General features: G+C 51.2%; 1 protein-coding gene across 3 annotated transcripts in view; it reads left to right on the forward strand.

The window, feature by feature from the left end:
* The first annotated feature begins 3,679 nt into the window (after positions 1 to 3,679).
* Positions 3,680 to 24,631, forward strand: part of UBE2F (ubiquitin conjugating enzyme E2 F (putative)) — a 45,830-nt gene continuing 24,878 nt past the window's right edge. For all 3 annotated transcript variants that reach the window (XR_007518009.1, XM_049888552.1, XM_049888553.1), the window contains exons 1-4: positions 3,680 to 3,846; positions 8,085 to 8,218; positions 19,441 to 19,470; positions 21,983 to 22,048. Coding sequence is in view for 2 of the 3 variants with exons in the window: in XM_049888552.1 (XP_049744509.1) it covers positions 8,101 to 8,218; positions 19,441 to 19,470; positions 21,983 to 22,048 (214 nt within the window). In the remaining variant the exon portion in view is untranslated. The remainder of the gene's footprint in view (positions 3,847 to 8,084; positions 8,219 to 19,440; positions 19,471 to 21,982; positions 22,049 to 24,631) is intronic.

Below are 24,631 nucleotides of genomic sequence, written 5' to 3' on the forward strand. Positions count from 1 at the left end.
TCTCTACCCAGAGGAGGGTTGAGGCTCTCTATGGCCTGTTCTGTGGTTATCTTGACAAGGACAATTTCAGGAGAAAGGACAGCTTATTTTGCTCAGTGTAGGAGGATAAGTCAGGGCAGATGCCTCTTAGAAGGGTTGGGCTCTGAGGCTGCCTGCCTCAGAATGAATACAGATGATGATAGCAGTAATTCCAGCCTATCTTGCCCAACTAAGGAACCCTGGTGGCGCAGTGGTTAACCACTCAGATGCTAACCAAAAGGTCAGCAGTTCAAACCCACCATCTGCTCTGCAGGATAAAGATGTGGCAGTCTGCTTCCATAAAGATTACAGCCTTGGAAACCCTATGGGGCAGTTCTAAGACAGGGAACAGAGGGCCCCCCAAATCTGCAAACGAAGTACAGGAAATGGGCCAGGGCGAAGAAACAAAGCCATTCCCCAGAACAATGGGGCAGGGTATCAGAAAACAGCCCACAAACTTCTTTAAAGTTGTCTTACAGAAGCAGCTGGAGAAAACCAACCCCAAGGACATGCACAGAACATCCACCTGTGACCGCTGTGTGACCTTCCACCAGGGGCAGTGAGGGGCTGCAGCAGCAACCGAGAGACTGTGCAGGCAGGACACCCCATAATGAGTACTGCTACGAATCCCAGAGGCCTGCAGGACAGGAGCCATCTTGGAAAGCTGCTGCACGGGCACCATAGTTAACATAACCCCACCTATGCCTATGAATAAACATGAATCTTTTCCAGCCCAAGAACTTTTAAAAACCCAGACAAGTCCTTTGTTCTGTGAGATGGAGGTAAGAGTGGCTCTAGGCCCTCCTTGTCTCTGCTTGCAAGCATCTTCAAAAAAGCTTTGCTTGTGTGGAAAATTCTGCTGCCTTACCTGATTATTCTTGACCAGTAAGAGGCAAGAACCTTATTCCAGTAACAGCTCTACTGTGTCCTATAGGATCCCTATGAGTCAGAATCAGCTAGATGGCAACTTTTTTTTTTTTTTTTAAGCCCCAAAAAAGCCTTAGGTGAAGGCATGAAGCAGCTTCACAAAATGGAGTTAGAAATGGCTTGCTTTATTGACAATGGTGAGATCTGGGCCAGCGTGAAGTGCAGTCCGTTCCACAGACAGTGCCACTTAGTGAATGAAACATCTAAGTTCTCAAGCCATTCAGCGTACCTTCAGCCACAGCCTTGCTTCAAGCTCTTATCTTGCCTCGCCAGGACTCTGCAACAAGCTCACGCACTACTTATCCAGCAGATGTGTTTTTGACCACCTGTTCTGTGCCAGGCCCTGGGATGGGAAGGTGGAGGAGGCTGGGGGCCCAAGGAGCTGAGCTTAGTTAGGGGGACAGACAACGACAGGGAGTGTTGAGCACCAGGAGCAGGAAGTGTGGGGATCCAGTGAGGACACAGGGTCTTCGGTGCCCCTCAGACTCTGACTGGCTGGCACAGGGAAGGCCTCTCTGAGAAAGTGGTGTCTAAGCTTGGGAAAGCAGAGGCATTAGAGAGGCGAAGAAGGGGAAACATTCCCAAACAGAAGGAATAACATGACTTTGTCCTTACTCCCTCTCCTCTGCCTGGCTCCCCTCCCACCACTCACTCTGAGCCAGAGTCTCACTGAAGCAAAACCCGAGGCTGTCCCTCCACTGTCTAAAACCATTCTGTGGGGCTTTTGGAATAAAGTTCTACCTCCTCTCTTTCTTCCCAGTCCACGTCCACATAGTGAACCTCATATCTCAAGAGCAGCTGGGATGGCCCCTTCCCCAGGAGCCTCACCCCCCAGGGCAGCCTATTACCAAGCATAAAAAAGTGACCCTAATACCTCAGAACATGTTTTCTCCTTTTCAAAATGGGTGACTGAGAGCTTAACATAACTAATGCCATAATGATACTCTAAGTAATCTATATGCTTTTTTTTTTTTTTTTTTTTTGCCCCAGCTGCACTGGTCTCTTTCCAAAGGGATATGGAGCCCTCTGGGCTCCTGCAGCCTTGGTCTCTCTCCTTTTCTTTGTTCTCTTAAGAATGGCCTTCAGCCTGCAAGACGTCAGCTAGGAAGGCTGCTTTTGGTCTGCAATTTTCTTTCTTGCTCCTTATCTCAATCAGAGTGGATTTGGCAGGCCAGTTCCACTAGCCGAGAGATTCTTACGGAAGTTTTTTTCTCAGCCTGTTACAAATATATAGAGTCCAGATGTCCAACATGCATAGCTTTAGTAAAGAGTTTCTTGTAGTTCTTTTGTGATGTATGCAACCATCTGTGGGCTATGTGCTTAATATCAGGTAATTCTTGCCAAAATGGTATATAAGCTCTGATGTAAAAATTGCTTTTGTGGGGGGACTCCATAAAGGACAGACACCCTGGTGGCATAGTGGTTAAGAGCTATGGCTGCTAACCAAAAGTTCGACCACATTTGGTTAAGTTTTTTTCCATAAAGGACAGCCTGCGTTGCTGTTGGGGGGGGGGGCCTCCGTTGGTGTCACCTCCTAATAAACTTTCTCCTTCTGACTTGGAGTACGTTTCATTGGCTCAACTGCTCCAGGGCACAGACCCCAATCAGGTAACAACAGGGGCACAGATGGACACCAGCAGACACAATACATGGGCAGGACTTGCAGGCAACAAGCTAAAAAGAGAACAATTTGTAAGGAACGTCTGCCTTGAGCACCGTGCTCTTCTAAAGAATTATCTACGTAGGTTGGTAAACCATGGTTGCGTAGTGGTTAAGAGCTACCGCTAACCAAAAGGTCAGCAGTTCGAATTCACCAGGCGCTGCTTGGAAACCCTATGGGGCAGTTCTACTCTGTTCTATAAGGTCACTATGAGTTGCAATCGACCCAACGGGTTTGGTTTTTTGGTTTGTATATAGGGGTCCCTATGAGTCGGAATCGACTCGACGGCACTGGGTTTAGGTTTGGTTTTTATATGGGATCAGATTGACAGCAGCAAACCCAAAGATAGGTTAGGAAGTTTGGGGCGAAATGAGTTTATGTTAAGCAGGAGGAACACTTCAGAGGAGGGTGAGTGGTTGCACAACCAGAAAGAACGTTACCACGTCACTGAATTGTACATGTAGAAATTGTTGAGCTGGTGTTTGTTCTGCGGCGTATAGTCTCAACAACTTAAAAAACAATGCTTAAAGAGATCAAAAGAGGACTGAAAGTCACAAGGCGAGGACAGGAAAGGGTCCACGCAGTCCGCTGCATGCACACAGCGGGGACCGTCTGCACCTCGCACCGTCCCGGCCCCCTCGACCGGTCTACACTGCAGGCTGCGGGGCAATCCCGGACCTCTGCATTCCGGGCACTGAGCTGGGCACACGGCGAGCGCTTCGCACACCGAGGCTGTCAACTCCGGCCGGGCCGCACCTCCCGCGCGAGCAGCGGGAACCAAGGCCTGCAGAAATGAATGGGTCACGAACGCCGCGCAGACGCGCATGCGCCTCGCGCATAGGCTCTGAAACTCCGCGGCCCCAGGCGTCCGCAAAGCCCCGCCCCTGGTCGCCACACGCCAATCAAACAGGGCCGCGAGATCTGTGCCCGCCCCCCCGGAGTGCCCTCTGCCAATCAGCGAGGCCAGAGCGTGCCGCCGCCAAGCCGCGCCCCGTCAGCGCACGCCGCTGTTCGCGGGTCAGGCTCCCAATAAAGTTCTTCGGCACTTTGAATTTTTTTTTTAAAGCGCCGGCTCAGACGGGACACCGCCGGAGAGAGCGGGCGAGTCCCCGCCCCGCAACTTCCGGTCCCGCCGCCCCGGAGCCGGCGCCGCCGTGAGGGGCCGCGTCTCTCCGCCGCCGCCGAGCGGGCCGGGCATGGTGTTGGGCCCCGGGCCGCCTCACCTGACTCGGGGTGCCCAGGTGAGGCCGCCGGCTCTTCGGGGAGGGCGCAGGGCGCGCCGGCCGGGCCCCCGGGCTCGCGCCGGGCCGCCTCGGGCCGCGCTCCTCCGGTCGGGCCCGGGCGGGCCGGGGCCCCGGGCTGCGAGGCCCCGCTGGTGGACGGGCCGGGCGGGGTGGCCCCGCGGGCAGGGGGCACTTCAGGGACAGGCACCGCCCCGAGCCCCGCCGGGCCGGCCTGTGCGGCGCTGCACCCCTACCCGGCCCGCGCCCCTGCTGGGGGCCGCCGGCTCCAGTTCCCGGGAAGGGACGGGGGGCCGCGCCCGCACCCGAGGTCACGGCTCCCGAGTGGCCGCAGGCCGTGGATTGCTGTGGGAGTCGCGCTAGGCCCTGGGAGCAGTGAGCCCGGGGTGGGGGTGGTCGTGAGCACCGTTCCAGCTTACCTGCAGTGGGAAGGATGGAGGGAGGGACCCAGGGGCGCTTCCCACAATTGGGGGCGCCAAGGTCAGTGTGGAAATTTTCCCCGGGAAGGGCGAGGATCAGGGAGGACATCTTGGAAGGATTAGTGAGTCCACGTCCGGGATTCTGGGTCCGGTTCCGCTGGTGTGTGTGATCTTGGGCGTGGCCCTCCCCTCCCTGGGCTCAGTTTCCTTGCAGCCTGCCCAGTTGTACCTATGCCCTTCTGTGCTCATTCCCTCCTGCGCCCAAGTGGGATCAGGATGGATTGGAGTCGCCGAGAAGGCTTCTTGGAGGAGGAGATGCTAGGATCTGGGTGGAGACTCCGTGGAAGGGATGGTGAAGGGAAGGGGGCCATTGCAGTCCTGGGTGTCAGGAGGAACAGAACTTTCCAGAAATGAGCAGGGTGTGGGGGAACCGTGTGGAGGCTGGCCTACTTGGTGCAGAGGATTCTTGGTGTGGGGAGGGGGTCGAAGGTCTGGGATCCCGCACAGGTAAGGGGAAGGGGCAGGTGGGAGAGATGTCTGGAGGCAGAAGTCCCCAGGCTTGTGGTGTGGGGCTTGATGACCCACACCTGGGCATAGGTGCCATTAATATAGTAGAGGAAACAGGAGGGGGCAGGTTTATTACTGAAAATAAATGGGGCTGGACTCCAAAGGTTGGCCATCCAACCTGGGGGAACCACTACCGGGTGGGAGGTTCCTCGGCACTGCATTCAGAAGGAGGGTGGGGTGTGGATTCTTGGTGGCTTGTCTGGCCTCTTTGGTTGGACAAGTCGAGTGTTCTCTGCAGTTCATCCTTTAACGGATTGGGACTTCTCAAGAGCAGAAGGAATGTCAGTGAAAGTTCTGCACACCTCCAATTGACTGGCCCCTGGTGTCCCTGCATAGGTGGCATGGCCTGATTTTGCCACTGCACACACTAATGCTGAGCTCGTAAAGTGGCACAGAATCCTCGTCTTTGAACAGTCTGAAAGCAAGTCCCACCCAGAGGAGGAACTTCAGTGGGCAAAATGGCAACTTGTGGAATTTAGAGCCTGAGAATGCTGTATTCAAAGTAGCTGATGTTTTACTGAAAATGTGGCCTCGGTCAGGGTCATTTGCAGTAAAGGGGAAGTTTAGTTTTAAACCAGATTCTTGAGATATGAAACCTATCAAAGAAGAAAAGAGAATTCTGAAGCACCTGCAAATATCCCACTAACCCCTGACAGTGTGAATAATTATTTTTGCCCAGATCCCTTTGTATAGATTTAAGACAACAACTGTGGAAACATTCCCAAATTATACCTTTGATTTATCCCTAAAGTGGAATGTGAGAATGATACAAATAATGGAGAAATAGATGGCCATTGTATATTTGATTTCCTAGACCGTTAGGGAAACAAGTCTCCCATTATCTTCTGTGGAAAAGAAAACATCAGTGTTTATTTTCTTTCTACCTTGCACAGTCAGTGTTTTATTAAAGGCCACACAAACAAGTCAGGAACCTGACCTTTTCTGGGGTAAGTGTGGGGCATTGCCTGCAGAGAACTGTGGGGTTGTACCAAAAATCTGTTGCCATCAAGTCGATTCTGACTCATAGGGACACTGGGACAGAGTAGAACTGCCCCATAGGTTTCCAAGGCAGTAATCTTTAGGGAAGCAGACTGCCACATCTTTATCCTGCGGGGTAGCTAGGGGGTTCCAGCCGCTGACCTTTTTGTTCAGCAGCCGAGTGCTTAACCACTGCACCACCAGGGCTTCTTTGTGGGGTGGTAAACCAAATAACAAACAAAGCTGTTGCCATCTCGTTGATTCCGATTCATAGTGACCTTATAGGACAGAATAGAACTGCCCCATAGGATTTCCAAAGAGCACCTGGTAGATTTGAACTGCTGACATAATGGTTAGCAGCTGAGTTCTTAACCACTGCACCACCAGGGATCCCGTGGGGTAGTAACCAAGAAAAAACAGACCCGCTGCTGTTGAGTCAACTACGACTCATAGCAATCCTATAGAACAAAGTAGAACTGCCCCATAGAATTTCCCAGGAGCACCTGGTGGATTCGAACTGCCGGCGTTTTGGTTAGCAGCCATAGCGGTTAACCACTACGCCACCAGGGTTTCCGTGGGGTGGTAAAACCAAAACCCACTGCCGTCAAGTTGATTGACTCATAGCGACCCTATAGGACAGAGTAGAACTGCCCCATAGAGTTTCCAAGGAGCGCCTGGCGGATTTGAACTGCGGACCTCACGGTCAGCAGCCGTAGCTGTTAACCACTACGCCACCAGGTTTTCCGTGGGGTGGTAGGAGGGTGTAAAAAGGAATTCAGAACGGTCCACAGACTGCAGTACCACAGAAGAATTTTCCTGGTGCTGAGCCTTTCTTTCTGTGGGGTGGCTGCTTCAGTGCAGATCCCTGGGGAGCCCAGCATGGACAGGCATGTGCCTTGGCCCTTGCTCTTCCACCGGCTCTGTATTATGATACTGCCTACGTGCTTTCCACATGCTTTTGTCATGTTTTTTATTTTTTGCTGGATTTGCATTGCCGAGGTCAGCCAGAGGATAAAAGCCAAGTGGACTTTGTGTGGTGAATGGTGCGTCTAGCTGACCATCCAGCTGACCCTCGGGAGAGGATGTATATCTTGGCCCACTATCAGGCGACCTGACCACGTGGCAGGACTGAGGTGCTCAAGTCAGGCCTGTGGCCATGACTTGGCTAGGGAGGCGGACGTGCTTTGTGACCCAGATCTGCTTACGGGGTTCCTGACAGGATCATTTCAGGTGGGGACGGAGCAGGAGCTGGGCTCTCCACAGTTGTCCTCTGGTAGCTGTGGGCAGGGGCCACACAGGTGTTCCTGCCTCTCTCCTCCCCCTGTGTGAAATGACCCCGTCAGGAGAGCCAGTAGCTCCCTCGCCCAGGGAGGAGCTTGGAAGATGTGTGTGTTTCTGGGCTGCGGTCCATGTCTCTGTGTAGATCTGTGAGGAGATGGCAGCTGGAACAAGGACACTAGTGTTGGGTTTTTCACATTTTTGTCAACTTTATCGAGGTATAATTGAAGTACACTAAAGAGCATGTATTTAAAGAATACAATTGGAACAGTTTTGATGTCTGTCTACACCCCTGAAACACTGTCATACTGAAGATGGAAGTATTTCCATCATCCCCAGGAGGGACACCAGTGTTTATGGGGTGGCTTCTGTCAGCTGAGTGGCCTTGGACACCCACTTTCTGGGCCACCATTGTCCAGAGTTCACAGCTGTGAAGTGGAGTGGGAATGAGGAGTAGAGGTCCTGCCCAGCTGTGAAATTTGAGGACCCTGGTTTGCCACAGCCTTTATTAAAGAAAGGAGGAAGATGAAGCATTGCGGTCCCCCAGTTCCCCAAGAGGGCACTGTGTCCCTCAGTCTGTGGTGGGAGAATGGACTGCAGGGCGACAGCAGGATCACCGGAGACAATGGTGGACTGTGCGGACCCCTTGGGGTAGTGGCACACTGGTCAAGGTGCTCCGGGGACTCCCCTAGACCGTGTGCCCCATGGGGTTTTGTCACCATTGCTTCCCGGGCCTGGCACACGCCTGGCACCTAGTGGGTTCCCAGCAAATATTTGCTAAATGGGTGACTCTCTCTTGTTTAAATTTTAATTTGTACTTTAAAAAATTCAACCTATAGAGAATGGAGTAGAGATCACCCAAATTCGTTATGAAGTTATCCGGTCTTAATATTGCACCTGGGATGTATGGGAGAAAAGCTTTTTAAACCTGTACATTTTTCTGAACGTCGGTGTCTAGAGACATGCCATTGACACCATGCTTATTCCTGTTTTCAGGGTAAAGGCAGCAGTGATGCTAACTCTGGCAAGCAAATTGAAGCGGGATGACGGTCTCAGAGGGCCCCGCTCCTCAGCCACAGCTTCCGACTCCACCCGGAGGGTGTCTGTGAGAGACAAGCTGCTCGTCAAAGGTAATGACGTGCACGTGGGCTGCCACAGAGCTGAGTTAACTTTGAGTAGAAGCTCTGTTGGATGTGAAGCAGCCTGTGGCTAAATAGAGTATCTGTTTGAAAATTTTTAAAAATCTAACCACGGAAGGCCTTGGTGCTGTGCAGACACTGAGAACGTGAATGGCAAGGAAATGGTAGTAGAAACCAGAGTGTCTTGTACACTCGGAGTGTCCTTTATGGGGTCTACCAGCATGCTAGCGCCAAGAACAAGGCCCTGGGAGTCAGCAGGCCCAGGCGTGTTTGGTGCTGTCTCACGCGATTGGGCGTGAGAGTGTGTGCATGTGTGAGTGTGAGTATGAGAGTGAGAGAGAGAGAGTGTGTGTGTGTGTGTGTGTACCATCTCTTCCTGACTTCTCAGAACCATAGTTTCCTGTCCATAAAGGGAGGGGGTTGAATTAAAAAAACAAAAATCCAAACCATTCTGACTCATAGCGACCCTGTAGGACAGAGTAGAACTGCCCCATAGGGTTTCCAAGGAGCACCTGATGGATTCAAACTGCTGACCTTTTGGTGAGCAGCCACAGCACTTAACCACTACGCCACGAGGGGGGTTGCTATAGGGTCGCCATGAATTGGAATCGACTGGTCAGCAACAGGGTGTTTTTTGTTTTTTTTTTTTTTTGGTTTAAGATCCTTAGGGAACACATTTTATTCAGGTCAAAAGCCGAAGGACAGCCTTGTGCAAACTTAGTTCTCTTCAAGGAATTAACAGCTGACCAGCACCCTGGAGCTGTAGCCATGTAGCTCTCCGTGCTGATTGAGGGCTGTATCGTTGGGGAGGGTTCAGCAGATGTGTGTGTGAAAATGCGTGCCTTTGTGTGTTCGTACACATTTTGCGTTTACTCATTTCCTAGGGTGACAAAGACTCCAAAACATAAAGCAGTTCCTGACCTTTGGGGGCTTATAATTTGCAGTACTTTTATTTTACAACATGTGTTTATACTTCTTACATGTATTAAAAAAAAAAAAAAAAAACCCAAACCCAGTGCCGTCGAGTTGTTTCTAACCCATAGCGACCCTATAAGGCGGAGTAGAACTGCCCCATCCATAGAGTTTCCAAGGAGCACCTGGCGGATTCGAACTGCCAACCCTTTGGTTAGCAGCCATAGCACTTAACCACTACGCCACCAGGGTTTCCACCTGGCGGATTCGAACTGCCAACCCTTTGGTTAGCAGCCATAGCACTTAACCACTACGCCACCAGGGTTTCCTCTTAAGAATATAGCAACTAGAAAACCAGGAAGGGTTCAGTTGTTTGTTACAACTGCCTGTCTTCAGTTTTATTAGGTAACAATTTGGGGATTGCCGATGTTTGTCTGTCTTGAAGTGCATCGACTGACAGGAGAGCTTGTGTATTAGAAACAATGTGTTCGGCTTTCCTAGAAGAGAACCGCTGCTAAGCCTGGGAAGGAAAGGGAACAGGAAGGGTTTGGCTGGTGAGACAGGACATGTATTCTGCCTTATTCTCCTCCTGCCTGAGGGTCTTGACTTGGCTCTGGGAAAAAGTAGCCTGGTGACTGATAGGTTAAAGGTGGAGTGTAAGAATGGCACTGGGGGAGGAGGGGCATCTGACCTCTTCTAATTTCAGACGGGGGAGAAGAGAGAAGCAGCCTTAGCTAAAGGCTGATGGCTGTGAGGTAGAGCTCAGACACACCTCCACCCTCCAACCTGTACCTGTTCTGACAGCAGCTGTCCCTCCCATGGCGCTCTGCTTTTCTACTGTGTTTGATATTTCATTGCAGCGGCCACACAACTCACAGATGATACTCACGATTACAAGGTTTACTAGGGAAGTAACAGCTTACGGTTCAGGATCAGGAGTGGCTCAAGATACAATTCTTTGATCAGGACAGCTTTTTCTTAGCGGTGCCCGCAGGCAGACCTCTTTCTGATCCTCGGCCCCTCGGCCCCTGCCCTGCTTAGGCAAGTGTTAAAAAGGTCTTTAGCTCCACCAGTAAATGCTCAAAGGCAGTCCACTCTGCCAGCGAGTTTCAATCAACAGGTACTCAGATCTCTGGTCCGTAGGTCAGCACACCCACTGTAGCCACCTTGCTCCGTGGGCTGAGAAGCCCACCATGCCATCTCATGAATGTCTCCTGGTTTTGCTGTCATTGTTCTCTGTTGCTGCTTCTCAACATCTTGTGCTGTTTCCGGTGTTACAGTTCTCTTTTGGGTCTAGGAGGTTCTCAGCACAGGGGCACAAGTCCAAAGGAAGAGTTCCCAGCCTGACTCTTCTTCATGGTAGTGAAGTGCCCTCTTTCTGCCTCTTCGATGGCTCATTTAAGCCTAACGGGATGCCAAAACTGACCAGTTCCCTTGTTAGGGTTCCATACACCTTACTTGTGTGGCCCTACCCCGGCAAGTTTGCCGTGCACCGTATTTGCATTATTAGCAAGCTGTCTGTTATGGATTGAATTGTGTCCCCCCAAATTGTGTGTCAACTTGGCTAGGCCGTGATTTCCAGTATTGTGTGATTGTTCAGCATCTTGCCATCTGATATGATTTTCCTATGTGCTGTAAATCCTATCTCTATTATGTTAATGAGGTGGGATTAGCGGCAGTTATGTTAATAAGGCAGGACTCAATCTACAGGATTAGGTTGTCTTTTAAGTCAATCCCTTTTGAGATATAAAACAGAGAAGTGAGCAGAGAGACGGGGACCTCATACCACCAAGAAACGAGCCAGGAGCATAGCGCATCCTTTGGACCCAGAGTCCCTGTGCTGAGAAGCTCCTCAACCAGGCAAGGTTGATGACAAGGACCTTCCCCCAGAGCCAGCAGAGAGAGAAAACCTCCTCCCGAAGCTGGCACCCTAAATTCAGACTTCTAGCCTCCTGGACTATGAGAGAATAAATTTCTCTTTGGTAAAGCCATCCACTTCTGCTGTTTCTGTTATAGCAGCACTAGATGACTAAAACACTGTCCAATCCCATTGGTAGGCCACAAGTACCTTATTTGCATAGTCCCACCCAGTCATTGGGGGGGTTATAAGATCATGGCGAGAAAGGCCATACAAAATCATCTGTCGCACTGCATGGAGTGTGAGGAGTTTTTATCTCCTAAGGCGGTGAGAACAGCAGGTTGTATTCAGAGTCTGTTACAGGAGCTGCAGAGGGTGGAGGGTGGGATCTAGGCTGGAGGTCCTTGCTTGGGTGGGCATGATAGGACTTGCCTCCCTGCAGATTCTGGCTTCAAGGGTGCTATCTGCCGAGGAAGCCAGGAGCCAAACGAGCCAGGCCAAGGGGTTTGAGAGGTGTATTGTTGCAGTCCTGCGAGGGGCAGTGTTTTCAGTGCCTGGGGAGGTGCAGTGTGGAAGGCCCAGCCTATAGACTAACTCAGGTTCTGGCTGGGCCATCCATGGCCGCCTTCACCCTGTCATCAGAATGGTTGACCGCAGCTGTGGTCCACTGAGCACTGAGGGCCAGGCCCCCTGGTGGACACTTCATGGGGATGATGCTTGTTTGACCTTTGCAAAGCCTTACCAGCTGGGTGGTGTCATCTCAGCTGACTGAGACTCAGAGAGGTTAAGAAATATGCCAGGTTGCAGCTCTTTTGCAGTATGAAAGGCAGACCCACATAGAGGTGAGGAGTAGGCTCTGGGGAGCAGACCCAGCAAGCAGAAGCCTAGTGAGCTGAACAGAAGTGAGGGTGGGAGAAGGAGAATTCAGGAGCCGGTCTGAGGTGCCATTATATTCACCTGGGTGCAGTCAGTGGCTCTGGAGCCTGACCCAGCCCAGCCCATTGAGGCCCACCAAGCTGGAGCCCACCCCAGCCCTGGGGACAGGAGATGGCTTTGGCTGGGTTCACAGTGCCCAGCTGAGGTTCTTTGACCTTGGCAGACTCTTGAAGGAGAGGTGCAGAACAACACGTGACCCCATTGTCATCCTCCGCAGGGCACTGGTGATTGTCACATTTCCGGGGCTGTCTCCGGGGCCCACAGTGCTTGCAGTCGATGGGGGGCCTGTGGGCAGTAGCGCCCTGTACCACCCTTGACGTGGCCTCCTGCTGCCTCTGTCTTCCTTGAGGGCTCCTGGGTGGGGCGGGGCAGGGCTGGCTGAGTGGTAAGTAGTTTGGGCTTGTGGTAGAGGGTGGTGAAGGACAAGAGTGGGCCTGACCTGAGAGCCAGTTCGTGAACAAAGGGTGTGTGATGAGAAGGCTCTGATGATTGACGTGTCCCCACCTAGAGATGCCCCCACCCCTCCTTTGCCTGGCTTCGTTGGGGGCAGTCACTGACCCCACGTGCACAGCCGGGTGTGGTGGCCTTCCTTCCTCTGGGGTTTGCTGTTGGTGGACGTGGTACTCTCTAGAGTGTGGTGGGTCCAGGCTGTCGCGGGGCATGGCATGTGGTCTTGGTGGAAACGTGGGGGTGGAGGTATTTGGTCACATTCTGGAGTCTGGAGTTTTGCGGTCTTACTGGGCAGTAGGCAGGTGAATTATGACCTGTCGAGTAGAGAATGCTAGAAAGTAGATTGGGCCTCCATAATAGTTTTGGCCAGCCTGCCAAGCAGAAGCCTCCCATAGGCTGTCGCTTCTGTCCCACGAAGGGGGTCTGCTATGCAGGGTCGCCAGTAAGAAGTAACCTTGGCAATGGTACAGCTACTTTGGAAATCGATTTGGCGCTTCCTTAAAAAGCTAGAAATAGAACTACCATACGATCCAGCAATCCTACTCCTCGGAATATATCCTAGAGAAATAAGAGCCTTTACATGAACAGATATATGCACACCCATGTTATTGCAGCACTATTTACAATAGCAAAAAGATGGAAGCAACCGAGGTGCCCATCAATGGATGAATGGATAAATAAATTATGGTATATTCACACAATGGGATACTACACATTGATAAAGAACAGTGATAAATCTGTGAAACATTTCATAACATGGAGGAACCTGGAAGGCATTACGCTGAGTGAAATTAGTCAGTTGCAAAAGGACAAATATTGTATAAGACCACACTATTATAAGAACTTGAGAAATAGTCTAAACTGAGAAGAAAACATTCTTTTGTGGTTACAAGAGGGGGGAGGGAGGGAGGGTGGGAGAAGGGCATTCACTAATTAGATAGTAGATAAGAACTACTTTAGGCGAAGGGAAAGACAACACACAGTACAGGACAGGTCAGCACAATTGGACTAAACCAAAAGCCAAGAAGTTTCCTGAATAAACTGAATGGCCAGCATAGCAGGGGCAGGGGTTTGGGGACCATGGTTTCAGGGGACACCTAAGTCAATTGGCATAATAAAATCTATTAAGAAAACATTCTGCATCGCACTTTGAACAGTGACGTCTGAGGTCTTAAATACTAGCAAGCAGCCATCTAAGATGCATCATCTGGTCTCAACCCACCTGGATCAAAGGAGAATGAAGCACACCACAGACACAAGGTGATTACGAGCCCAAGAGACAGAAAGGGCCACATGAACCAGAGTCTACATCATCCTGAGACCAGAAGAACTGGATGGTGCCCGGCTACAGCCAATGACTGCCCTGACAGGGATCACAACAGAGAACCCCTGAGAGAGCAGGAGAGCAGTGGGATGCAGACCCCAAATTCTCATAAAAAGACCAGACTTTAATGTTCTGACTGAGACTAGAAGGACCGCGGTGGTCATGGCCCCCAGACCTTCTGTTGGCCCAGGACAGGAACCATTCCCGAAGCCAACTCTTCAGACATGGGTTGGACTGGACGATGGGTTGGAGAGGGATGCTGGTGAGGAGTGAGCTTCTTGGATCAGGTGGACACTTGAGACTATGTTGGCATCTCCTGCCTGGAGGGGAGATAAGAGGGTAGAGGAGGTTAGAAGCTGGCGAAATGGACATGAAAAGAGAGAGTGGGCTGTCTCATTAGGGGGAGAGTAATTAGGAGTATGTAGCAAGGTGTATATAAGTTTTTGTGTGAGAGACTGACTTGATTAGTAAACTTTCACTTAAAGCACAATAAAAATTATTAAAAAAAAAAAAAAGTAGTCTTGGCCGGCACTGGGGTGGCAGGGGGAGGGCAAGAGTGGGCAGAGGGAGAAACTGGGCTGCAGTGACCGCCCAATGAGCTGTCCCCAGTCAGGCGAGATGGCTGGGCCTTGCTCAGTCATCCAGTGTGGGAGGGGTGTGGCCCTGGGCAGGGAGGTCAGGCAGCCCAAGCATTCCCGGAAAGGGCTGAGAGTGGAAGGCCGGCCGTGGCAGCCCTGGTTTGAGGGTCCCTGAGTGGTGCCTTTCTCGTCATGTGTGGGTGCTGAGATCCCAAAGGGAAGACTGCAAAGGGGAACCAGCAGAAATGTCATTTTGCGACCTGCCCACCACCCTGCTTGGCCTCCCGTGATGTGAGATCTGGCTTGGTGCAGATGGCCACGGCCGAGCTGACAGGGGTGCGGGAAGCTACGGGCAGGCAGGGGCAGGTGCCTGAGTTGGCCGCACAACCAACACGCTGTTCTCCTGATGTGGCGGCCCACTTCCCACGGGCACGGGAGGCTGCAGGCAGCTGTCCCGCATATACGCAAGGAAGTCCCACTGACAGATGGCTGCCAGGGTGAGTCCTCCCCTGTTTGAGGGGAGATTTAGCAGCCTATGCCGTGGGGGTGGGGGGAGGCGCGGTAACTGTGGGAGACACAGACTGGGCTCAAGTCCATAGTGTCTGCGCCCAGGCTGGCAAGTGGGTGGTGAGGCTTCAGGCCCCCACTGTCAGCGATGCTGGTCTCTGCTGCAGGGGGCTGGGGCAGGTTTTAGGCTATAGCCTTACTCCTCTGCAGCTGGGAGCCCTGAGACTGGGCGGAGGTGGGGGCCGGACCCTGGCTCCACCAGGCTGGAACTGGAGAGTGGCTTGTAGCTGCAGCACCGGGAGGGGGGAACAATGCCAGTGTTCTTGGGCAGGGCCAGGGGTGCTGTCTGCCCCAACCCCAGGACGTGCTGGGTTGGCTGGGAACGTACTGCCGTGTTTTCAGCCTCACTGGGCTCCCCACCGCCCAGAAAGCCCTCAGGGCAGGATTGCTCCCTTGTCCATCAGAAACGTGGCTGGGCTTTAATGGCTGTCCTGTCAGGGTGTCCAGAGATTTAGCAGCCTATAGCATGGCGGGAGCGGGGGGCGGTGGTGGTAACTGTGGGAGACGCAGACTGGGCTCAAGTCCGTAGTGTCTGCGCCCAGGCTGGCAAGTGGGTGGTGAGGCTTCAGGCCCCCACTGTCAGCGATGCTGGTCTCTGCTGCAGGGGGCTGGGGCAGGTTTTAGGCTACAGCCTTACTCCTCTGCAGCTGGGAGCTCTGAGACTGGGCAGAAGTGGGGGCTGCTGCCCTGTGGGCTAGGGGTCTCCCGGGTCAGGATCCTGTGAGTGGGTGCTAGGAGTGCAGAAGAGATGGGAGTTGAGGGCTTCAGTGCATGAAGACAGGCAGAAGGCTAGGTGGTAAGACAGGTCTGAGGGGGTATGGCTCAGCCCAGGGAAGTCAGAGTCTCCAGGGAAGTAGCTGCCACATCCCTTGGGTTGGAGCTGGCCCTTGATAAGAACCACCTTCATCTGTGAAGGACCGGTGGAATGCCTGGGTCCCCAACCAAGCAAGTGGGTACCACCCACGCTGCAGAGGACATTCCTGTGGAGCACTGCCCTGTGGCTGGCAGACTTACCCGTTCTCAGGCACTTCCCAAGCAGTGGTGTGTGCCACGCCCAGGGCTGGGGGCTGAGTGGCCCAGGAGGAAGGGGTTTGTAACGTGATATCTCAGCACAGTCATGTCCGCGTGGGCGCTGCAGCCTGGCCATCAGTGGATCAGTGGAGAAGGAGAATCATTTCATCTCTCAGAAGGAAGTTGTGTGGCCACAGAGTTGTGCAAGGTGCCAAGGGCCTTGCAGAAACGTGGGCGAGTGAGTGGTGCAGGCACTGGCATCTTGGGATGGGCAAGACTTTTAGCAGCTTAAAAATACCTGTCATTTCTTGCTATCTGACGGGTGGGGTCATATCCTTCGGGCGGGAAGGTTATGGGGGAGGAGCTGCCATACATGCAGCAGTTTGCATGTCCCTTGGCCATAGTCTCTGTGCACTTGTTCTAGGTTGATGCTGGTGTTGGTCGCTGTCATTTGGTAGCTCCCCAGGGAAGCACTGTGAGCCTGCCTGGTGGTTTCAGCCTTTGCCCTGTGCTGAACCACAACACCAGGCATCTCTGTTGAGATCCTGTGCCCAGGGCCTTGCTCCTTGCCTGCATGAGCATGCAGTGACCCTTGGCTGTGGCAGTAGTAACAGGGCTGGCTCTGCAGGCTCTCTCCTGGCCCTGATCTGCCCTCCTGAGTGCCCTAAATGTTGAAACGCAGGAGAATACCTGTCTTTGGGGCTTAGCTCGTTTGTATTCCACAGAGCAGAATTTCTATTAGATTGACTTATTTAAACAGCTATATGTACACATTCACCGTGGCAGAAATGATGTACAGCAGTGTACTCTACCTGGGGAGGTAGCAAGCACTCAGAGCCTTTTTATTTAATTGGTCTGTGGCACCAGGATTTATTAAAACACAGCAGGGACTGGATTGTGGTGATGTATACACAGCTCCAAAATTTACTGAAAATCATTGAATTACACACCCAAAATGGGCCTACCTTATGGTATGCAGATTGTGCTTTAACAAGCTGTTAAAAAACAAAAACCCAGACTCTTCAGGTGGTTATAACATGCAGCCAGGGTGCAGTGGGCTGCCCGCCTGTCGCCCTGCCAGCCGCCTCCTCCCCACTCCCAGCCCTGTAGGTGACAGGGCAGGTTCTGTTGCCCGTGCCTCCCGCCCCCACCATAGTTAACAGTCTTTAGCACAGGCCAGCGGCCTGGCTGTCCTTCTGTCCCCTGGATCTTGCCTTCTCCCCGTCCGTAACCACTAGACCGTCTCGAACATTTCACTTCCAGAATGCACTTGAATCCACAGGCATTCACCAGGCCCCTGGCACATCTCTTCTTTTGTTAGGTTTTTGGGAAGCTGGGTGATAGGAGTTCACGTGGTCCCCGGGGGACTTAGGCCAGTGCAGAGGCTGCATGGAGGCCGGCCACAGTTAGCCATGTAAGAGTAAAGATCTGTGTGATTGGTGTAAGAATAATAATAGTGAGCCGTCACAGGATCATAGTTTTGTTTTTAATGTACAACACTACCCTGCCAACAAGCCCAACTCCGGGCCTCCTTGTAGTCACAGCCATGGTCCTTTTCCAGTCTCGGTAAGAGGAGGGTCAGCTCTGACTGCCCTCTTGCCACGTCTAGCTTACCCGGAGTGAGAACGCGTCCCTGGCTAGCACACTGGGTATGCTGGCCCAGGAACAGGAACGGTGTTGGCCCTGGCCTGTTGCTAGCCCCTCCTCTGCCCTCTCCCCCTTTCTGGTGCCCTTTGCAAATACCTGCACCCTGGAGGTAATGTATGTAATCACCAGACCTGACTGCCCAGATTCTCGGTCACTGCACACAGATAGCTGAGGACCAAAGGCCTATGGCCTTCTCAGACCCTTAACCCCAAACAGAGCCATCTTCCAGCTTCCCCCAGCCTCCTCCCGGCTTTCAGCTCTGCACACGTTCTGGGCTGCATGTCTCCCCGTCCCGCCCTCCCAACCTCTGAAGAGATCCTCTGTACCTGCTGCATCCATATAGTGACCACCCATAGGCTTCTTGATGTTTCATCGTCTGCTGTCACTCCCTCCACTTGCTTCCCGCCGTTTTGAGGCCTTCAGCAGGGTCTGACCACAGCTGATAGCCTTTCTTAGCCCTTGTTCTCCTGGGACCGCTCTGTGCTCTTTGACGGAATCTGTCTGTGTCACTCTGTTCCTGGGGGTCTCTCCTACTTCTCGGCCTGTCTCATCTCTAACTTTCCTGCCCCTTTCCTCTGCTTTCTACCTAGCCTCTTTTTCTGACCAGTCTCTCTCCTTGGTTGGGGTTGCCTATCTCATGACATCAAGTGACATCAGTCTTCCTGAGCTCCCTCACCTGGGGCTCCCCTACACTTCCACCTCAGCTCCAGCAGAGCATGTCACCTTCGGAATCACCTTAGAGCCCCTCATCCCACACCCTTCTGCCCACCTCCCAGTTGCCTGGTCCTCCCTGTCCTGTTTGCTTTTGGCATCCTGGCCTTCCTCTGTCCTGACGCGGCCCTCGCTGCCCGTCGGTCTCCTGGCCTCCAGCTTTGCTAACCCTTCCTGAAGCTGACCTCTTGCTCAGAAATCTCCGACGGCTCCCTATGACCGCTGAATGAAGTCTAGAATCCTTGCTGGCAAGGCTCTCTGCCATCCCGCCCTAGTTTCCAACCTTGTTTCCTGTCGCTCTGCTCTGAGTTTTGTATCCTTTGTGCTGGCCACACTGTGCCTTCTGGTTTCTGTGCTTTTCTGTGTTCTCTGATTTTGCACATTGCTAATTTATCTGCTTGGATTGCCCCTTTTTTCCACCCCTGCAAGTCTAAATCTACTTACTCTTTACATCTCTGAGGCACAGCCGACCTGCCTGCCCAGGGACGTCAGTGGTGCCTCTAATCTGACACCTCAGCTCTTTAGTAGTGGGATGGGGGAGGGGTTCAGGGCTCTATCCTGGCAGAATGGTGCTGTGCCTCTATCCTGGCAGAATGGTGCTGTGCCTAAACACTGAATGAGTGACCGGTGGAAGAAGGACCTAAGCCCGGGACAGAGAACCAGAGCCAAGGAACGTGGCTGCAAGGAGTCTGGATGCCAGACTAGCTAGCAGATCGCCAGCAGCGAGGGCCGGGGCTGCGGTCGCATCAGAGGTGGAGAGCTTGCCCCCATCAGGAAAGCTGGAGCACAGACTGGGCAGGCCCTTCAGGAAGGAAGCACAAGGGTCCCTCCACTAGGTGGCCAGGCTGGACTCACTGATGGCAGAGGCCCCATGGGCTAGGCACAGGTATGAACCAGACTGTGAGGCCGGATCCAGCTAGTTGAGAATTTGTGAGCACACTTGAGTGACTGCTTACCTATAGGTAATTTCGTGTTGATTTTAAATGATTTTCATTCACATTCAGGTGGATTTTAAAGGACTGACTTGTTGGCATCCTGCAAGTCCCTGTGTGTATTTGAAAGCAATTAAGTGGTTTAAAGTCTAAACTTGACACCAAGTGTGGGTTTCGGTAAGTCCAATTGTTTTTCTCCCTAGGTATTCTGGAGGAAATAATCTAGAACTGGTATTCTTAGGTGGAGTAGTTGACTGATACTAACAGTAATCTCTTTGTTTCCGCAGAGGTCGCAGAACTTGAAGCTAATTTACCTTGTAAGTACAGCAGCCCCAGCCACCCGTTAAGTACTGTCAAATAATCACGTGGACAAGGATTCTTGTATGTTTTAATACCTTGCATAGCAAAAAACCCACTCTTCATCTGTGTTAGGAATGAATTTTAATTTTGTCCAAAAAGTAGCAGAACGTTTCTTGGGGCGGTGATAAGAAGGTGGCATCTCAGCCTTTCCGACCCTAGCTCACAGTACCTTACATCTCCCGAGGGCAGTAGAGGTAAGCTGGGTCGGGTTTCCTACCTCTTCCATCTGCACTCTGTCCCACGTCCTTTTTGGAGTGAAAAAGTATATAAATCAATAATGGACAGTCCTATTTTGATCTTTGGTCCCAAAAGTGCTTACTTGTAATTCTCTTTGTATTTGAGGAAGGAGGACTAGTCGCCTTTAGTCCACAGGCTGCCTCACTCTCCGAGCGTGCCTGCTCCAGACCCAGTGAGACCACTGTCCTGTCACCGCTCATGAGTGTGCTAGACGTGACAGGCTCGCTTCTCAGCATCTTTCTCGTGTGACACGTGTAAAATTTCCTTTTTATTTTCCCAACATGAATTCTCCCTTTACATTTTATAAGACCATAGTCTGGAAGCTTTGACCATTGTAGTAGTTTTTGAATTACAACTTTTTACCATCAGACTTAGTTTAAAAATAGCTCTGAAGCTGAGGAAACTTGTCAGTGTGCGTGAAATATTTTAAAGCAGGTCTCCTGGTTTGGGCGAATGCTACAGAAAACGTAGGTTTTGATGTGGTGGCCCATTCAGCATGGGCATGAGAGGGCTCGTTCCAGCCTCCATCTCAAGTGGGAAGATAGTTGTGGTCTCAACCCATAAGTGGTTGTGAAATCGGTTTCATAGGCCAGAGCCAGCTGTTTGAAAAATAAAATCATATAGAACATATCAGAATACACTTGTGTAGTAAGGGTAAGTATATATTATTTTTGGAAATTTTATTTTTAATATTTATGAGCATAATAGTTTGTGATATAAAATGTTTCTTACTCTGGGTCTCAGCCAAAATGTCTTGAGAATTTGCTTGACCTTAAAGTTTTCTTCTAATCAGAACCAGAAGGAGGCATCTTGGGATTCTAATAAAAGGTTATCTTTCTACGTGCTGCAGTATTTACTGATGAAACCCCACTGACAGTCCTGTGTTGTTTTTCTGTACCATATCTCAGTGTTCCACATGTGACATGTGTATGAAGTAATGAGATGTAACGGGGTGGGGCATGGGGGTGAGTCATGTGCTAGTTATTAACTTGAGAACTGGTTTCTGTCCCAACCTGTGTGATTTTATACCAGTCAGGAACCTCTCTGGGCCTTCATGTCATCTCATAGCTGAGGACCTTAGGCTAGATCGTCTCTAAGACCAATCCCAAGTCTAAATTTGAATCCTCATATTTTTTTATTCTTATTTTTCAGGATTTTTTTATGGTAAAATATACATAAGAGAAATTGTCCGTTTTAATTATTAATTGCTGTGAAAGTACATAAACACAACATTTGCCAATTCAGCATTTTTCATGTGTACAATTCAGTGAGACCAATTGCGTCAATCGTGTTGTGCAGCCATCACGAATATGAAAGTTCAAATCATTGCAAAACTAAGCAAACGTTTTCAGTGGGACTTGGAAAAACTAAAGTCATTGGGTGACCTAAGAGTTTAGTAGAATATTTCCTGAGTTTATAGATGAACATAGCAGGTTTTTGCGCGTGTCCCTTCCTTGGGTGCTGACTCCATGGGTATTTACGACTCTGTCATTTGTGCGAAGGAGGCGGATGTGGGGCATAGCCAGCCTCCCCTGTCTGCACGATAGCCAGTAGCTCTTCTCCCGGTAGGGACTTTTTTTCGATCCAGGCAAGGCACCTCCCAGCCTGGGGGACAAGTGGGCACAGAACATTGCCACCCAAGTCACCAAAGCGTCATTTTACCGGTAAAGCAAGCTGAGTCAGTGGTTAGCTTGTGAAGGCTTTAAAAAAAAAAAAAGACAGGAGCCACGGTGAACTCTTGGCTGTAAGCTAGCTCTTACCTGGCACATTTCTTAACTTGGTTTACCACGGTGGGTGTGAGTGACTGTGGTGTGAGGTGGGCAGACTGAAAGTGTGGCTGCTTCCTTTCCTGTTTTCCCATGTTTAGTTAGACGTGACCCCATGTATCAGCCTCTGTGGGGTATGGTTTCTTCTTTACAAAGTAGCGTAATCCTTGAAACTGTTGGAAAGCCCTCTGTTTTAGTGACCATTTAAAGTTGAAGGGAAACATCTCGATTTGGAATTAACTAGTGAAAGAATATAAAGAAGGAAGCACACGGCAAGAACCACTGGTTGTAGTTTTAGCGTATTAGCACGATTATTCTCAAGTAGTGAGGGGTCTGCCCACCTGGCCTGTAAAGCACATACCCCGCCACCCCCCAGCACGGTTAAGCTTCCCGTGTTACCAGCTGAGGGTCAGCACGTGGACGGCTGCTGGTTCTTACACCTGCCCACTGTGCTTTTCTCTTACAGGTACCTGTAAAGTGCATTTTCCTGATCCAAACAAGCTTCATTGCTTCCAGCTAACTGTAACCCCAGGTAATGTTCTTACATAACTGTCAAAGTGGTTTTTAAACAGCACATTTTAAAGGTGCCTCACATCTGTAATGGTTGGCTTGATTTGTCATCTCTAGCTTTTTTTTTTTAAAGTTAAAACATAAACAGCCATTCCCTGTGAAGACAGCACTCGTGTTTGTGGTCACGTGAAGCAAAGTACCTTCCTCTGAGGCCTTCAGTGTGTACTTCAGTGACGAGGTGTGAACTTTGACAGCAGAAGTTAACGAGTCCTGAGGCAGCAGGTGTGGGCACTGGCTTAGAAGTCGTAGCTGGGTTCAGGTCCTGACTTGACCCCTTGGCAGCCGTGTGACCTGAGTTAAACTGCTGACTCTTCTAAGCCGCAGCTCACAGGTCTGTAAAGCGAGGAGCAGAGAGAGCCTATCTCACAGGCAGGCGTGAGGATTAAATAGCCAGTCTGTCGCAAGGAAGCAGGCAAATGACCAGCACCGTTTAAGTGTTAGCACCATTTAACAGTGTCTGGCCTCCAAGCTGGCCCAAGGGTAGTAACATGTCTCCTTGATCAATCTGGGACAGCACGGGGGAGGACTTGTGTTTTTACAGTTATCAGCAGCTCCTAGGGGTGCAGGTGCCCACCTGCCCGTAGCCTACCGTGTCTGCTGGGGAGGGGGGCAGCAGCCTCTTCACACTGTGTCCTCCAGTTGGGGCTGCTGTGGGCTGGAGGGGGGCATCCAGGAATGAGCAGGAGGGGAGGAAATACAGGTGTGAATTTATTTTGGGGATAGAAAGGAAGTGAGAAACTGAGGATAATGAGTCACTAGCTAATTGAAAAGTGAAAGAGAATGCAGAATTTTGATGTGATAATTAGCCCTGGCTTGTCTCCCTGTGCAGGGCCCTGGTGGCACAGTGGCCAAGAGCTTGCTGCCAACCAAAAGGTCAGCAGTTCAAATCCACCAGCCACTCCTTGGAAACCCTATGGGGCAGTTCTGCTCTGTCCTGTAGGGTTGCCATGAGTTGGAATTGACTCAATGGCAACGGGTTTGGTTTTTATTTTTTGTCCCCTTGTGGGCAGGTTGAGTTTTTCTGTGTTTTATAATGACAAGAGGCATCCCAAATTGAAATGCACCTGAAAACTTTTTAAAACCCATTGTTGTCTGGTGGTTCTGCAAAGGGCTCTGGGAAAAATTCCATCAGTTCAGAGCCTGGCCCCATCCCTCTGGGGTACGGTGGAGGGCAAAGCTTGGTCCCTCCGGGCTGGGAGGGTGGTGGGGTACAGCGGAGGGCAAAGCTTGGTCCCTCTGGGCTGGGAGGGCGCTGGAGTACAGTAGAGGGCAAAGCTTGGTCCCTCTGGGCTGGGAGGGCGCTGGAGTACAGTAGAGGGCAAAGCTTTGTCCCTTTGGGCTGGGAGGGCGCCGGGGTACAGCGGAGGGCAAAGCTTGGTCCCTCTGGGCTAGGAGGGCACTGGGGTACAGTGAAGGGCAATGCTTGGTCCCTCTGGGCTGGGAGGGCGCCGGGGTACAGCGGAGGGCAATGCTTGGTCCCTCTGGGCTGGGAGGGCAAAGCTTCGTCTGTAGAGATGGGTGTTCACATGTGTAATGTTTGTAGATAACTGATCAAGGGCTTAAACTTTGGAATGATGACAGTTGTAACTGTTCCTCTGCCACCTCCCTTAAACACTTCCTGCTTATTTAAGGAGGGGTACTGAGCACACTTGAATGCTTTCTTGGTGACCTTTTAACTTAGTGTAGAGCATTAAGCACTTACTGTACCGTTAAGTGGTGCAGGGTGTTTTCAGAGGTGGCTGGAGTGATTAATATTGGTCTCTGTTTACTAAGTAGCCCGAGGCTGTAGTGTGTTTGTAGTAAAAATACCTTCTTCCCTCTGCCTTCATAGGGCATTTCCCACGGCTGTCAGGGATTCTGTTGCTCTGTGCCCCGCCCCTGCCACCACCCCCACCCGTGAGCTTTGTGGTTGCTCTGAGGCACTCGAAGACCTGTGCTGATTTTTCTAGGCTTGTTACTGTCTTATGTGATTGACCTCTGAATAAAATGGGTGAGTTTTGACTGGATCACATGAATGTTTTTGATTATTGAGATTATGTATCTGACAGCATCGTCCATGTTGTTTTTCTTACTGTTCTTGAAAACAGCACGACTGTTTGTTATAGTTTGGAATTCATGATGGCACTGGGTTTTTTGGGTTTATCAGATAAAAAGGTTTGCAGTCCCTCAGCATTTGTATTTGGTGATGGGTGCACACCAGGGCCCTGTCGTCGCACTGAGCTACGTGCTTAGCATGCTTCGTTGGACACACTACCTCCCCTTACTTTGTGGTGGCAGAGAATCAGAAAGTGGCGGTGGCTCCTGCCCTTTGTTATCAAGGGAAGGATGGCAGAGATCTGCCAACCCTAAGAACGTGCCTGATGTCATGGTTTTCTTAAAATTCATTTGGAGTCGTGCTACTCTCAGTATTGAAAGACGATGATAGAACTATGACTAAGTAGTCAAGTTTCAGTAGTGCGGTTGAGGGTTCAGATCAGCCTGACCCAAGCCGTGGTGTTTTCAGCCGCCTCATAGCGTGCGAGAGTTGGAAAATGAATAAGGAAGA

The sequence above is a fragment of the Elephas maximus genome, chromosome 6, assembly GCF_024166365.1.
Source record: "Elephas maximus indicus isolate mEleMax1 chromosome 6, mEleMax1 primary haplotype, whole genome shotgun sequence".
Classification (NCBI taxonomy): domain Eukaryota; kingdom Metazoa; phylum Chordata; class Mammalia; order Proboscidea; family Elephantidae; genus Elephas; species Elephas maximus.